Here is a 14,836-nt window from a genome sequence, read left to right as displayed (position 1 = left end):
GGAGACTATATGCTGATCGTTTCGTTCTGTTGGTATCGTGAGGAGATGCGGAGAATCGATGCGTTACCCAAGCGACGCCCAATGGTGGTGACACCCAAACCTGACCTAACTAAAAAAGTGAATGCGAAGTGCGCCGATTCCGCCTGGCAGACCCATGCTGCCATCTTGCCGCCTCCTGACACCATGCCTATGCAATGTCACCTAGCCGACGGTAACCCCATATCTATATCGTAAATTCTTGGCGATGGAAATTCTTCTCTTCTGTTCTCTTCTCTTTCCGTGGTGAAATCGTCTTCCGTATCATCAAAACATCTCCGTACTAGGCTTTGCCTTCGATGACACTACCAGAACCGACACTACCGCCAAGGTCCCAGTAGTTACGTCCGCTGCCACCGGACCGCTTGCTCTTCTTGGTGCTTTGGCTCGTCACAGACGAGCTGCTCTTAAGTACTTGATTGCGCAACGACGGGGCCTGATGGTAGTACGTCTTGAACGAAGCACCTTCTCGCTTCTTCGACCTTGAGCTAGTAGGCAATGGTTCTCTCGACCGACTAACTAAAGGGTGATTCTGGCGAATGATGGCTGCTCTCCTCGCACTCGCCTGAGGGTCTTCTGCCTCTTCACCAGCGGTTGGCGCACTCGAGCCTCTACGTGTTTGCGAAGAGACGCTTGACCGCCGCGAGGAGAATCGCTTCAAGAGGAAGTTGAAGACCATCTTGACATCGAGCTCGCGTTCCCAATACTCTTGCTCGCGTGCGATTTCCTCAGCGTGGTTTATGGGTGCGGGAGCTGGGTGAGGGGCACGGAAGGAATCCAAAGGGTCAACCGAATCGGGTTCTTCCTCGATACCCCAGAGGAATGCTTCACTATATGCGTTAGGTTGTCCGGGGAAAGTCGGAGCAAAGTGCGCCGAAGTCGGCAGAGCAGCCGAGTGTCCAGAAGTAGTGAGCTTTGAAGTTGTCGACTCGGAGGCCAAACTAGTGGAAGGTCGTCGGGCAGAGAGGCCTGCATATTCTGGCGTGTCCTGGGTGTTAAGATAAGTAGAAAAGGCACCGGGATGCTCAGAGAGCTGATGCACCAAGATCCCAAGCTCTCGCGCTACTCTTTCAAGAAGTCGATGCTGCCAGCCTTCGTCAGGCATTCCTTCTGTATCCATGGCTCGTAGTGTAGCATCAATCGAAGCTCTCGTTTCGGGGATTTGAGTAGGCACTGTCGCGGTTTCGTCAGGCAACGATTCCCCAAAGATGACAGATAGCGTATCCTCATCAATGCCCATCAGATCGCGTATTACTCTTCTTGTTAAGCGTTGCCAAAAGGACATGTTCTCTGTGTTTTCATCAGATGCCTCGCTTTGGCCATCCGATACCGATGCCGCAACGTGCGATGCGGTGCTCTTGGGGGCGCAGTAGGCGCTGTCTGACCGACTGCGAGCAGCACTCACGATGCTCATCCTCCGTCTGCGTCTGGTCTCCCTCTCGATCTCTTCGAGAAGCGCTCTGCTCTGCTCGAGCCGCCACTGTTCTATTCGCTGCCGCCTATCCTGCTCCTGATTAAGTTCTTCCGTCTCCTCCAGAGCATCAAGTCGTCGTTGCACACTTGATCGCCGCCGAGCAGTACGTCTCCTCGGCGCTTGTCTTTCAAACTGCCACATATGCTCTGCCACATCGGCATCAGGCTGGAATGTGCCTAAGCCATCATGTGTAGGCAAAACGGCGTCGCCACTCTGCTGTAACCTGCTCGATGGCCCTGCATACTCAGATGGTTCATGGAAAGCGTGCAGGCCATCGTCCAAGCTGTCCAACTCCTCTCCATCTTCAGTGCCCTGGCAGGTAACATCATCGTCATCCTGCGAGCGTGCGGCGGTATCGAGGGAACCAAAGTCGCTCAGGTGCGACAGGCCGGCTGTGCGTGGTGTTCGTTCGGTCGATGTCGTGTGCGTGCGTGCAGTAGTGGAATGCGCTCCCGGCGAGAATAGGACCCATTCTTCAGACTCTTCGAGCGCCCTCTTCCGCTGCGGCGTCGAGGCGGTGCCGACCTCGGGCGGTGGTTCATGGTACGAGATCTGGCGCGAGGAGTGCGGTCGATGCTGCTGGCGGAAAGCCATGGTTCCGTCGTCTCACGTGGAAACTATCTCGATGCCGGAGAGTGCAATGGTACTGTAAGCTTATTCCTAGCAACGGAAGGCGTGTTGGATACTGGTCCCCTAATGCGGGGAACTGACCCAAGGGAGACGCTCGATAGTACGAGAATCGGGCGATGGGTCGACGGTCGGGGAACAAAGGAGGAGTTATCGTGGTATGGGTCGCATGTCTTGTCGTGTGCTGTCTATGTGTCCGGCGGTCAAAAGCAGGCGATGGCTGCCCTGCTGGGGCGGGTGATGTGTATGTAGCTCAAGATGTCATACGTTCACCGCTAACGCGCATAGGGCGATCGCGTTTCAGGCGCTTGGGTCATAAGACTAGCTGCCCGCGGAAACAAAGGTGGAACAACGTGTCGACGTGCAAGTTGCGCACGCAAAATGAAGCCGTGACACAATGTGTGCAAAGACCAGAATAGTGCTGAGTCTTGTAAGATTACGAGGTGTCTCAACATGGCATGCAAGGGGCCATGCCCTGGCTGATAAGGCAGATAGCTCAATGTTTGTCAGAGGTGTGGGCTGCACTTGGAATAGCCTTGGCCGCAGGCCCTATGCACCACTCGGGTACTTTCGCCATCTTTCTGATGATGATGAGATGAGCGTAAACGAATTTTCCCCTGCCAGACCCGAGACTGCCCCATGATTAATCACTGAGCTTTCCGTTTTCTAATCGCACAGCAACTCCGCCGACTCTTCGGCAGCACTAAAGACGGCAGGCAGCAGATCGACACCAGGTGGGAAAGGCAGGTGTGGATATTGTAGCACGCGTGTTGTAAAAAGCACGCAAACAGCGCTGAGCACTCCTACTCGTGGATACCGCTCGGTAGACGACGTGGCATCGACGTAAGGTCCCCGTGAGGTCATTGCAGCGTCTCAGGGAGGTAAGGCGACAGAGCAAGCTGATATCAGCCTTGTGTCCTGCCTATCCTGCTCACCTGCCGTGTAACATCGGACTTCAGCCAGCCATGTACAAACATCTGCTGCGGAATATATGAATAGCACGCCTCTAGGTATCTATCTCGTAAAGCTCACCGCGTTTTCCACGCAGCAGCCGTCAAGCAAGCAGCATGACACATAGGTACAAAGTTCAACTTGTAGTGGTATCGTCCTTCGAATGCAACTTCACTTCCAAATCCCAGGCGAAGCCAACCAACGCCTCCAAAAAACGAAGCCCCAAACCCAAGCGCCATGTTCGCAAAATGAGCGGCTCCAATGAATAATGCCCTGAAAGAAATGATCGTCGTCGTCTATCGTCACGTATCGTATCGCGTTGTTCATGCAACGTCTTCTACGCTGAAGCGGTGCATATCTTCCTCGCTCATCTCTTCACCATGACCAACAAGTGGATATCGCTTGACGTGCGGACGCGACTTCTTGTCGCCTATCCATTTCTTCAGAACACATTCGCCATTTCCTTGACAAATCTCCTTCCTTCCGAGGTTCTTGAACCGAGGACCAAGGGGGCCGTTCACGTAGTGATATTGCCCCAAGAACCTGTACTGTCGAGGGTCGCTGAGAGGGTAGAACTTGTCGCCCCAATGACCCATGAAATAGAAGAAACCTACAGGTGCTCGCGGGGTCAAGTTGGAACTCTTGAGATCATCTCTCCTGTAGTCGTACGTGTAGGCGTACAGATTCAACGTTGGATCCCAGAGCGGTCCACGATCGGTGACGTCGTGGAGTATCCCACCCGGTAGGATATACGGATGAACACCCGAAGTAGCGTACATGGCGTGGGTGCCAGTGGCAGAGAAGCCGACAGGCTAAAACGTTAGCATTCAATGCTGTGCACATGTGATTGAGCACTTACTCTCTTGCCGGATTTCTCCACAGCATCCCAGGTGTATGCCTCCCCAAAGCTGTGTTCACTGAAGAACACTGCCTTGGGAACACCGTCCTGGAAGCGCACTGTAGTATGTTCCCAATCGCCCACATGATTGCCGAAGCGTACATTGAAGACGGAGTTGCCGAGATTGTAGCTGTAGAAGAAGAACCAGAAAGCGTCTACGACACCGTTCTCCTTCGGCACTACGACGAGCGTTGCGGGCGCGTCGCTTCTGCCTCCCACGACTTTCTTTCCCCTTTTCTTGAGCGTCCGACGAAGTTCGGATTGCCAGGGCTCATCATCGACATCTACAAGCTCTTCGCCTTCGGGTGTATTTGTCGGTACAGCGGTGGGCGTGGGAACACGGGAATTGACGATTCCACTTGAACGAATGCCACCTCTTTCCTTGGTGTCACCGATACCGACGTTCCACCAGCTAGACTTCTCGCCATCCTTATCTTCCTCGTAATGGCCGCCCGCCTCTGGGTCTTCATCCGGATCCGAACCCTCCGGGATGCCAGGAATGTTACTCTTGCCTCCCAGCCATTCAGGATAGTCCTCGACATTGTCGTCACTCTGCAAATATACAAAGCGACCCCACTTGTTGAGTTCGTGAAGGTTTTCAAGGGTAGGATGGTCCTCGACGGCTTGGAGCGGGGTGTAATTCAGATGCGGCGTAGTATGAAACAAATGCTCTTCAATGTCGCAAGGCCAATACTCTTCGCCGGAAAACAAATGAATGAGCGGTGCGTGATCCAGAACGTACTGCGGGACTTCCCGGTCCTTCAGTTCCTGTTCGGTCCAGTCCTTAGGAAGCGCTCTCGCGCTTTTCAGAAACTCGCTGAGATCTATGCTTGTCCGCTCACTGTTGCCAGTCTTCGTCGGCTCTGATATATTTGCGCCGCCTTCTGTCGTCCAATGCGCCTGATTCAAATGCGCTATCCCGCAAAGCCCAAACCAATTGCACACTCTCCTATCTAACCATGAACGGGACGAGTTAACCCAACCCTTCTCCTCCAATCGTTCCGATATCGGAGTGATGCGCGGAAAGATGACATTCTGATATATTTGAGAATACGTGAACAAGGCAAAGAAGGTTCCGGCAGCAGTAATTGCTGGCTTCCGGCCCTTCATCTGCGTATCCGTGTCGTTGTCAGCCCCGCCGACGGGAGCGACAGAGGGTGTCGGATCTGGTCCGGACGATTGTTCATACGAAGGATGATCTATAGTGATATCGATCGCCGGGGGTGAATGTTCGTCAGGGGCGACCGGCGCGACGTTCGTGTGCTCGACCTGGGAATTCGAAGGAGATACCACTAGCGGTGTCCATGCAGGGACGAGAGCAGAAGATATGGACGAGACATCGGACGAGGCGGGGAGGAGCGGCCGGAGAGGCACCTGGACGGCGCCATGATGCAGGTAAGGTACGACGGGCACTGACTGGTTAGCTTCCAGCCCAATTGAGTACTATCAACGACAAAGAACGAGTTGCATCGACCACAAGCAGCTGGGTTGGAGCCGAGTGTTCCGAAAGCTGACAAAGTGATGAACTCCCGGATAACTCCAGGAAGCACGCGGAAGAAGCACGTCAAGACACGCTCAAGTGGAGCGCGCCTGGTCTAGCGAGCTAATCGAACAACCGCATAGCATGTGCAATCTGGAAGCTCGCGGATGTAGCGGAGAGCGCGCATGGATGACATCGAACACGGTGCAACCGGCCGGATTTTGGCGGGAACAACTCACTTTTGTCAGGCTGACGGTCACCGACCCCACGGTGCCGGTGATGGGACCTTGAGAAACGTGCAGCGGAATCGTGCGAAGTCGCCGAGCGGGTAGCAGAGAGGAAGACGTTGCAAGGCACAAAACCTCGCCTCCAACACAGGCGGATCGGGGCGATATGCACGTCTCGGAGAGCTTGTAGCTTGTATGCGGCTGCGCGGAGCTGTCGCAGCGCTTGGCGGTTACGTCGAAACTAGGCCGGATAAGAATGCTGATGCACGAGCGCTTCAGGCGACGTTCCAGGGTTTAACCAAGTCAGCAAGGTCAATCGTTTCACCGCATGCTTAGGATCGACGTCGATCCGCTCAATTGTGCTGCGCTGACGGATGACACTCGAATCTGCAAGTGGTCATCGATGTTTAGGGCTTCCAAGAGTGCGGAGGCGAGGTCGAGGTGCGGACAGATATCGATAACCTTATCGACCAAAGCTCCTGGAAACAGTACACAAAGCCCGTTTTTTTTTTGGCCATGCGCCGTGATTATTTTGGTTGCAATGGTCGGTCAGCGCGCATCACGTATGGTAGGATCATCTCAAACGATGACTTTAATCAAAGTTTCAGAGATAACTCACATGTGCAACGTTCCGGGGCCATACCACCAAAAGCCAGAGAAGCTGCAAGTGTACCTATGACAGACCAGTGGCAGGTGCAAACACAATTGATGTGAAGATGGTACAGCCTACTACCTCTAATACTCACACTCAACCAATACTCGGTTGGTCCATACATTACATCCATGTCTGCATCACATCATGCATACCAACGAACAAGCTCCGTCGTCTGTCCTAATCCAGAAAGACCTCGGCACTAGCGTCATGATTAACGACTAACCATATGTGATGTCGCACCCTTCTACAGCTTGACCACTACATCCATCGAACAACCTTCAAATACTCAAAATGGCATCAGGTTCCTTCGGACCCCACCCAATCCTGTTCGGAACCAGCCTGGCATACGGCCTGCTAAGCCTAGGCCACACGGTACACTCACCCACCTCCTCACCCACCTCCTCACCCACCTCCTCACTAACACTTCTCTACTAACACCTACATCAGGCTAAAGGTCTCGAGCAATTCAAGCATCCCTCCACGAACCAGCTTCCATTGTGGCTCCGTGGCGCCTCCAAAATAGGCTGGTACGAGGGTAGCGTTTGGTTTGTGATCGCAGGTGTTCTGAACTACAAATGGAGTCAGACGGGTCTCGTTGACTTGGCCGACAAGACCATTGCCAGCTTGTTGATGACTTTACTGTTTGGAGCTGGAGCAAGCGTGAGTACTTCTGACCGCGCAGTGTGCACTCTCATACTGATTCGTGAGTGTAGTATTGGCGCGTCAATGATAGACCGACCGCTGGGGCTTTGTTCGTTGTGGGTCTTTTACAGGCTGCTGGTGCAAGGCAAGCTTCGTGAAAATGACGCGAACAGCGCATGTGCTAAATGGCTGAGCATGTTTGACTCTTATATAACCTTAAGGGAAAAATTCACGCTGAGTTGTCGTGTTGTGCAAGAGGGTTACAGAGAGAATGAAAAGGAAATCATATTCGTGTACATGCCACAGTCAGACGAAGCTCGTGACACATATCATGCTTCATTAATCGTGAACATGACGCCAGTATCGCGAAGATGACTGCCGCATGATGCGAGCCAGACCCATGACGTCCCCAAGCTTTCTCACCATAAACCGCAGATTGCATATTGCATCCGTTAGTAGTAATGCCCCGCCGTGCACCGATCCCTTTGACTTGATCAGTGACGTGTTGATACCATAACCTAATAGGACTCACCGTATCAACTTAGTGAACAGGTGCCATGTTGCCAACAAAGTCCTACTCCTTAGCGACCTTCTCGACGGCTCCACCGGGGGCCTCGTTGGTGGGCTCCTCGAGCACCTCAGTAGGAGCTTCCGTGGAAATCGTCGAGGAGCTAGCCGAGCTCGCAGGAGAGTCTTCGTAGGTGACTTTGACTTTGACCTTTCGATCGATCTTTGCAAGGAGTCGCTGGAGGCGCTGAACGTAGTGGTTCTCCATGCTATGCATGGGATTAAGGGTGTACTCATCGCATGCCAGCTGCTCCAGCCGCAAAAACGCCCGCTCGGCGGCGTCCTCGACCTCTTCAGCCCAGGTGCTCTTCTCCGTGACTCCGCTGACAGCTCCGTCGCTCTTGATTGTGTCAAAAGAGCCGCCGCGTGTATGTGAGCCATTGTTCGCGGGGACAGCCTGAGTAGAAGAGGTGGCACCCTTTGCGGGACCGGTCACGGGCAGGTCCTTGCTGGAGAACTGGACATACTCTTCAATGCGCGGGTTAAGCCGAGCGGATCCGAGCGCAATAGGAATAGCAGCTGGGGTAGGAGAAATGAGCGGGGCTGCAATCTTATTGCGAGTATACCTAAGGCGCGGATACGAAGTCAGTGCGAGTCAAGACAGGATGGACGTTTGCCTCGTATGTGTCTCAGCCAGGCAAGAAAAGAGATCTTCTTGCCTCTGCTTCATAGAGACACCCACTTGGTACCCGCGTGTTTGCTTACTTAGATGCGCTCCAGTTTCCAGTAGAGCGACCAGTAGAGCTCGTATCGTCCTCGATGTTCTCGCCCTCGTCCTCTTCGTTTGACGTCACGACAGAGCGGCTGCTCGAGGCGCAATCCGAATCTTTGCGGGGCGAGCTGCGCTCGTGAAGCTTGAGCTGGGCCAAGCGGTCTCCGAGAAGACTGAAACCACGGCTACGTGTGACACGATAGACGGATGGTGCAGGAGAGAAGGCTTCGGGGGTGTTGATGGGAGGGCTAGGTAGCATAGCGACGTCGGCTTGCTCGTTCAAATCCTCTTGTATTGGGCCAAGAATCCGGCCGACGGCGTCGAAGTCGGGTTGCGTACCATTGTTGTTGCCATTGGACGACTCTGTACACGGTGTTGGGTTTGGAGGCGTCGGCGCTCCTGAGGTCGAACTAAGCGACATGACCTTTGTCGCAACTGTGCTCATGATGGCTATCAGTCGCGGGTCCTTAGCTGTTGAAGTTAGTTGGCCTTGTTGATGAGAGCGGGTGTTTCTGTTCGAGGTTGAGCGGGGGTTTGCTCACGTGGTTATATGCTTGCAGGTGCCGCGTGAAGTGAATGTTTCGAGGAAACAGATGTGGGTGAAGGCGGTAAACACAAACAATTGCCGAATGAAGAGCAATCGTAATTGACAGTGCATGCCGAGAAATGGTGGATACGTGAAGTGACGGTGTTACTGCGCTGGATACGGTGACAAGGGCGGTTTGTGCGGGCGGCGGGGAGCGTGCCTTCCTTTCTCAACTTCAGATGACTTCCTCTTGCCCCAGACAACTCAGGGACCCGACGCAGTGACGCCGCTACCCCGCGATCGGTGACGTATGGCTTCGACTTCCCCAGACGGGGTCCGGAAGACTGAAGTACTAGAAGGCAGGTCGTGCAGCGCAATGGGCTCCGTCGCCGGGCCACTCTGCCGGGTGCGGGTCCTCGAGCAGGCAGGGGACAGTCCGCCAGCACCGTTGTTGATTGAGCTGGCACGCTTGCTCCTGCTTCGAAGCCAGGGGAGGAGGTTGTAGTAGCCTCCACACGCGAAGACACCAATCCACAAGATAAGCTCCGTTCCGTAGATGACAAGACCAAGAACATCCAGCTCCGGCTGGAACAGCACCGACACCAAGGAAAACAAGTCCCCCGCAGCATCAATTCCTACGAAGAGGAAGGAGATGCCGCGGACAGTGCGATGGAGGTAAATGTCCAGGTAGTGGCGGAGCACACCGGCCGCGAGCAATGCCGCCGAAAGAACAGCCATGAGAGACAGCGGCCATTGGAGTTTCCTATCTTGCGCAATGCGTAGAGCGATGATCAAGGCTGCCTGTATGCCACCCAAGATACAAGCCACGGGGACAACGAGGGCAAGGGAGCGCGGGACCGACCATTTCTGCATTGGAAGTCAGCGCCTTCTTGTCAGGGTGTAGTCTTTGTAAAGAGTGAGAAGTCACCTTTTCGTAGTAGTAGCACTGGATCCAGGTCACCAAGCTCAATAATGTCAATATCTGTGGCTGTATTCTCAACGCAATATTGAAGTCTTTGACAATGTTGTAGACACCTAGCGGCACGCCTGCACAAGCCCACAGCATCATCATCGTAGGCTGGAGGCCCACAGCGTTATGCCGGCGATAGTTGATCACTATCTGTGGGATCAACTGCCTTTGTCAATACCTCCTCAACCGACTCATTGCCACGGGATGAGCCACGAACCTGAACAGACCAGCAGACCTATGAAGCATTAGTTTCACGTGCGTCATCCGAATAATAGAGTACTCCACATACGGCACCTATCGTCCCTAGAACGTTCGCTGCCACAGGTACATCCATCTCACTATGTCCGAGGAAAGGTGCGATGAAGAGATGGCAGCAGCTCGGTCCTACTTATGAATTCACAGAGGGTACGCCAAGATGCGGTTGGCAAGGCTGGTTGGTCGATTCAAAAGCAACATTGCTCTCGAACCATGTCTCAAGCTACGACCAAAGTTTTCGAACCTTCTTGATAGCGTAGGTGTACACAAGACATCGTCCGAAGTGCGATGCGATGAAGTGACAGGTACATTTATGTGCAGCCCTTCTATCCAATCGGCTGCTCCAGAGCACCGCGACAAGGATGCCCTGCGCCACTAGCCCGCCTCGGACGAACTTCTCGCATTTCAAAGCATCGCAGCACTTGGAAAACACCACACTCTTTTATATAACGTCTTTTCAGGCCGGAACATGGCGCCAGGTCCGATAGAACAGCCAGAATCGGAGCAAACGGAGACGAAACCAGTACCCAAACTGTCCAAGGGTGTTGTACTGGGCCCAGACGGCAAGCCGTGAGTACCATCTCCAAATACAGCTCGATCGCCCACAGCTCGGATATCTAGGAGTTACAGTATTGATTATGTATATGATTACAGATGCCGTACCTGCACCGACGTATCCTCCCTCTTCGCCATGACAAAAGGCACAACTACCAAGAAGCGCCCCGCCCTCCCCACCGACTGCCCTCCCGATGTCGCGCAACTAGGCCGCTCCTCTTGGACACTCCTTCACTCGATCACCGCGCAATACCCTGAAAACCCGTCTCCCGAAAAGCAAGCTGAGACAAGCACTTTCATGAGAACGTTCGCAAAGCTATATCCGTGTTGGCACTGTGCCGGCGATTTCCAAGACTGGATGCAGAACGGGAATGCGCCGCGGGTGAGCTCGCGGGAGGAATTTGGACGCTGGATGTGCGAGGCGCATAATGCAGTGAATGTAAAGTTGGGCAAGAGTGTGTTTGATTGTGGAAGATGGGAAGAGAGATGGAGGACTGGGTGGAAAGACGGAAGATGCGACTTCTAGGGGATTAGGGTCGTGTGTATAATATGTGTATACGGGAAGAGATTGCATAGCGAGGCATTCGCGACGCGCTACATTATATGCAGCATTGGGCGGCGTTAGGATACCATCTCATCTTCGGCAGGAAAGCCTCCAATCAATGTGTAATATATGGCAACACTCAGCAATCTGCCTCACCAGCAACTGTATTACCAATTGTCTCACCTTAGTACGCTGCAGACGACATCACTTTCTAAATCTACAACGGAACTCACCCTTCGCTACCACGGACAAAGCACTCCAGCTGATCTCGGCGCACGACATCTTCACCGTCACCACTTGCCAGTTTCCCGTCTACAACATCCACGCTGCCACGACATGAGCCCGTCAACATGCCCTCAACATGTCTGACTCCAATATTGAAGTGGCCCTAGGCGACACCCTCGCCCACCCCAAGCTTACCTTCAACCACAAGCACACCACCACCGACAACGCCAGCATCACACGCCTAGATCGCGAATCCGCCATCGCCCTTGGCATCCTTCTCCTCTTCATCTTCCTCGCCATCTCCTGGTTCGTAACCTCCCGCATCCGCCAGCATAGGGCCGCCATTCGTGAAGCAGAAGCCCGCCGCGCCTCTGTATCCGCCAACCATCATCTCTCCCGGACTGAGGCAGCTCTCAATGGCATCACGGGCTATCGCATTTTCAAAGCTGAGCGGGAAGTCTCGCGGAAGGGGAGGGAGAACTGGAAAGGCAGTGAGGGTGAGACGAGGGCGAGGGGAGAAAGTGTTTCCACGCTGCCGCGGTACGAGGAAAGGAATCGGAGGAATAGTGTGTGTGCGCTGAGTGAAAGGGAGAGAGAGAGGAGGTGGTGGGAGAGTGTTGCAGCGCATGGGACGACGACGAGGGCGGATGCAGAGCTCCCACCACTGCCACCGAGTCCTACGTTGGACAATTTGGCGTTCCCCAGCCCTAGTGCTTCTGTGGGTATAAGGTCTCCTGTTGCTGATGGCTTCCGCAATGACATTTGGCAAAGTGAGAGAGAGCAGCCGAGCGAGAGCCACGAGAGTGTTGATGTGGGTCCTTCGTCTCGAAACAGCAAGGTCGAGAAGTGGATAGCGGAGAAGGTCTAGTTAAGTACTTGCAAGGATGAAATGGGGATGAGAGTTTGGGTCACTGAGCAGTAGAGTTTCCTACGCCAGACTTGGTCCTTGGCACACGATTGGCAAATGTTTGGCGATTTTTCACGAAGCTTTGGTCAATGCGTGACTGTAGGATGCTTGATTCATTTTGTAACAAAACTGGGTCCTTGATTTCCACCCAGTACTCCTACCGCTGGCCAGATATCTTTTGTATTCTGGATTTCGAGAAGACCGTCCCCGCACATGGTCATTAATCTGCGTAAGAGCTTAGGCCTGCTCATCGCTCAGATGGCCATAAACACGTCGTTATTCAAGCCCCGTCTATCCAAGCGCCCACATATGCGTGAAGCAAAGTTAGGTGATGCCGTTACAGCAGGCCGAGAAAGGGATTATCGCATAATCTCCTGGAAGATGAGGACTATGTGAAATTAGTATGGGCAACTTTGATCGCAGGGCATTCAGTGACATACGCTTCAATTGCTCCTTGGTGAGATTGTCCTTGTTCTTGTCGAAGTCGAAGAACTCCTCTGGAATAGGATCCGCAGTAGGCTCGTCATCCGGGTCGTGGTACGGCTCAAGATATGGGTGCTTCAACGCGTCCTCGACTGTGATACGCTTGACCGGGTTGAACGCAAGGAGGCGCTCTAGTAGGTCCAGGGCAAGGTCAGAGGTCTTGGGAAACATAGCCTTCCACGGAATCTTCTTCTTGAATGGAAGCGATCGAATATACTCTCGAGCACGGCGAGACTTGATACCGTAGTAGTCTTCCATAGTCGGCGTGCCAAGCACATCGAGGATGAGGGTAAGCTGGTGGTGATCTGCAGTTACACATTAGTCGGCCGTCTACAGATTGGGAGTCACACTACTGACAATCCTTTCCAGGAAATAGGGGCTTGCCGCTCAGCATCTCGGCTAGAATACATCCCACACTCCAAACGTCAATGGCCTTGGTGTACTCTTTGAACGTGAGCATGATTTCCGGTGCTCGGTACCAGCGTGTAGCAACGTATTCCGTCATGAAACCCGAGTTGTCTTCGGTGGAGGCGGCCGATCGCGCGAGACCAAAATCGCAGACCTTGAGATCGCAATTGGCGTTGAGGAGCAAGTTAGAAGGCTTAAGATCACGATGCAGGACGTTGGCCGAGTGCATCGCCTTGAGCGCGCGCAGGGTCTGGTAGATGAAGTATTGGCAGTGATCGTCGGAAAGCTCCTGCGTACGAATGACACGGTGCATGTCCGTCTCCATGAGTTCCTGCATCCAATTAGTATAAGACCTCGGCCGCAAAATGATGTCGCATACCTGGATCAGATAGACCTCTGTAAAAGTTTCATAATTCCTGGGTTTCTGGATGTCGAGGATGGAGATGATGTTCTCGTGGTTGAAGTAACGCAGAAGCTTCATCTCGCGCAGCGTTCTCAGACAGAACATGGAATGATCGAAAGGTGTGATCTTCTTAATGGCGACCTTCTGGCCTGACGGCTTGTGTAGCGCGGAGCTGTTCCAAGGTCAGGAACCGCTGTGACATTTGATAGGCTGACTGGTAGAGCTTACCAGACCACTCCATATGCACCCTCACCAACCACATCTTGAATGTCGTATTGCTCCGAAACATTGAAGGAGATCTTCCTGGAGCTACCGCTCCCTGTGGGTGCGCGAGACATTGCAGCGGTCCGTCGGGTGGTGTGCGCGGATGCGCGAGGCGGATGTGGGGATGAGCTGCTGCTCGCTTTCAAGCTGTTGAGGGGTGAGCCGCGCAGTCGTCGATGAGGGACTGTCGCTGTGACGGCAGCCTAAGTCTAGGAGAAAAGCTGTCAGCGGACTATTCTGTTGTTTGTTGGTGGAAACAGCGACGGCGTCTTGTTCTCGATCAGGCAGGCGTCTTGGGCCAATCATGCACTCTTTAGGCCGCGGTTGAAGAGGAGCTTGCTCGTGGTGCAGTGAGCTCGGACCCGCTTGCCGTTGCCCTGGAGTACATGACGGGTGAATTGGACACGCCCATGAACAAGGTGAGGCGCATGGTGTATGGGCTGTTGGTTCAGTGCTCAAGTCTGAGCACAAAGCACGTACCGATTCGAAGACGCCGCAGCCGCGGAGGATCTGACCCGTCGTCTGTAGTGTAGAGGGTCGCTCCTTCTGGGGTGCGATGTGTGCAACTCCAAACGCTTGTATTGGAGAAGTGTCGGCGTGCGACGCGCGGACAGTGTGGGACGAAAGGCGAATCTGGCGGGGGGTCGACAGGCAGGGCGACGTTCGCGTAGGAGAAGGAGGAGGGGTGAGTGTGGGAGTAGCGGGGCGGCGGGAGGAATACGATTCACGGAGTGCCTGTCAGGGCGTGCGTGATGTGAGCTGGTTGCCAAGTCAGCCCTGTTCACTGTCGACGTGCGCAAGGCGAGGGAAGGAGCGAGCAAGTGTAGACGTGGCAGCGTACCTGTCTTGTTTAAGGTGTCGCTGGCAGTGCACGAAGGGTTCAGCTATCGCGTGGGGCGGGTGGTGGGTGCTAGCAGCGGTGGTGCGGTGGTGGGATGGCGGGGCTCTCGTCTGCAGCTCGCTCCTGAAGCGGCACGACAATGCAGGTTCGCAGCAGAGTCGGAATGAGGATGATGGGATGGACGCA

The 14,836-nt window shown here is 54.0% G+C and overlaps 6 protein-coding genes across 6 annotated transcripts; 2 read left to right on the top strand and 4 right to left on the bottom strand.

Moving 5' to 3' along the window:
• Positions 1-319: 319 nt before the first annotated feature.
• On the bottom strand, positions 320-2,104 carry N0V89_011031 (uncharacterized protein; the record flags this gene model as incomplete). Its single annotated transcript, XM_056219767.1, has 1 exon — positions 320-2,104. One exon carries the CDS (start codon positions 2,102-2,104, stop codon positions 320-322), a length of 1,785 nt encoding a protein of 594 aa, XP_056066894.1.
• A 1,307-nt stretch (positions 2,105-3,411) lies between these two features.
• VPS62 (Vacuolar protein sorting-associated protein 62) lies at positions 3,412-5,096 on the bottom strand (the record flags this gene model as incomplete). Its single annotated transcript, XM_056219766.1, has 2 exons — positions 3,412-3,900; positions 3,948-5,096. 2 exons carry the CDS (start codon positions 5,094-5,096, stop codon positions 3,412-3,414), a joined length of 1,638 nt encoding a protein of 545 aa, XP_056066893.1.
• A 2,468-nt stretch (positions 5,097-7,564) lies between these two features.
• On the bottom strand, positions 7,565-9,668 carry N0V89_011029 (uncharacterized protein; the record flags this gene model as incomplete). The annotated part of the gene is made up of 3 exons (XM_056219765.1): positions 7,565-8,123; positions 8,263-8,740; positions 9,149-9,668. The coding sequence occupies 3 exons, from the start codon at positions 9,666-9,668 to the stop codon at positions 7,565-7,567; spliced, it is 1,557 nt and encodes a 518-aa protein (XP_056066892.1).
• An 821-nt stretch (positions 9,669-10,489) lies between these two features.
• ERV1 (Flavin-linked sulfhydryl oxidase of the mitochondrial IMS) lies at positions 10,490-11,101 on the top strand (the record flags this gene model as incomplete). The annotated part of the gene is made up of 2 exons (XM_056219764.1): positions 10,490-10,590; positions 10,675-11,101. 2 exons carry the CDS (start codon positions 10,490-10,492, stop codon positions 11,099-11,101), a joined length of 528 nt encoding a protein of 175 aa, XP_056066891.1.
• Positions 11,102-11,480: 379 nt separating this feature from the next.
• Positions 11,481-12,212, top strand: N0V89_011027 (uncharacterized protein; the record flags this gene model as incomplete). Its single annotated transcript, XM_056219763.1, has 1 exon — positions 11,481-12,212. The coding sequence occupies one exon, from the start codon at positions 11,481-11,483 to the stop codon at positions 12,210-12,212; it is 732 nt and encodes a 243-aa protein (XP_056066890.1).
• A 398-nt stretch (positions 12,213-12,610) lies between these two features.
• tmk1 (mitogen activated protein kinase) lies at positions 12,611-13,883 on the bottom strand (the record flags this gene model as incomplete). Its single annotated transcript, XM_056219762.1, has 5 exons — positions 12,611-12,639; positions 12,692-13,039; positions 13,092-13,473; positions 13,522-13,717; positions 13,774-13,883. The coding sequence occupies 5 exons, from the start codon at positions 13,881-13,883 to the stop codon at positions 12,611-12,613; spliced, it is 1,065 nt and encodes a 354-aa protein (XP_056066889.1).
• Positions 13,884-14,836: the final 953 nt, after the last annotated feature.

Source organism: Didymosphaeria variabile (genome assembly GCF_027946475.1).
Source record: "Didymosphaeria variabile strain IMI 356815 chromosome Unknown scaffold_8, whole genome shotgun sequence".
NCBI lineage: Eukaryota > Fungi > Ascomycota > Dothideomycetes > Pleosporales > Didymosphaeriaceae > Didymosphaeria > Didymosphaeria variabile.
The sequence above is the reverse complement of the archived record's forward strand: the minus strand, read 5'-3'. Positions and strand labels throughout refer to the sequence as shown.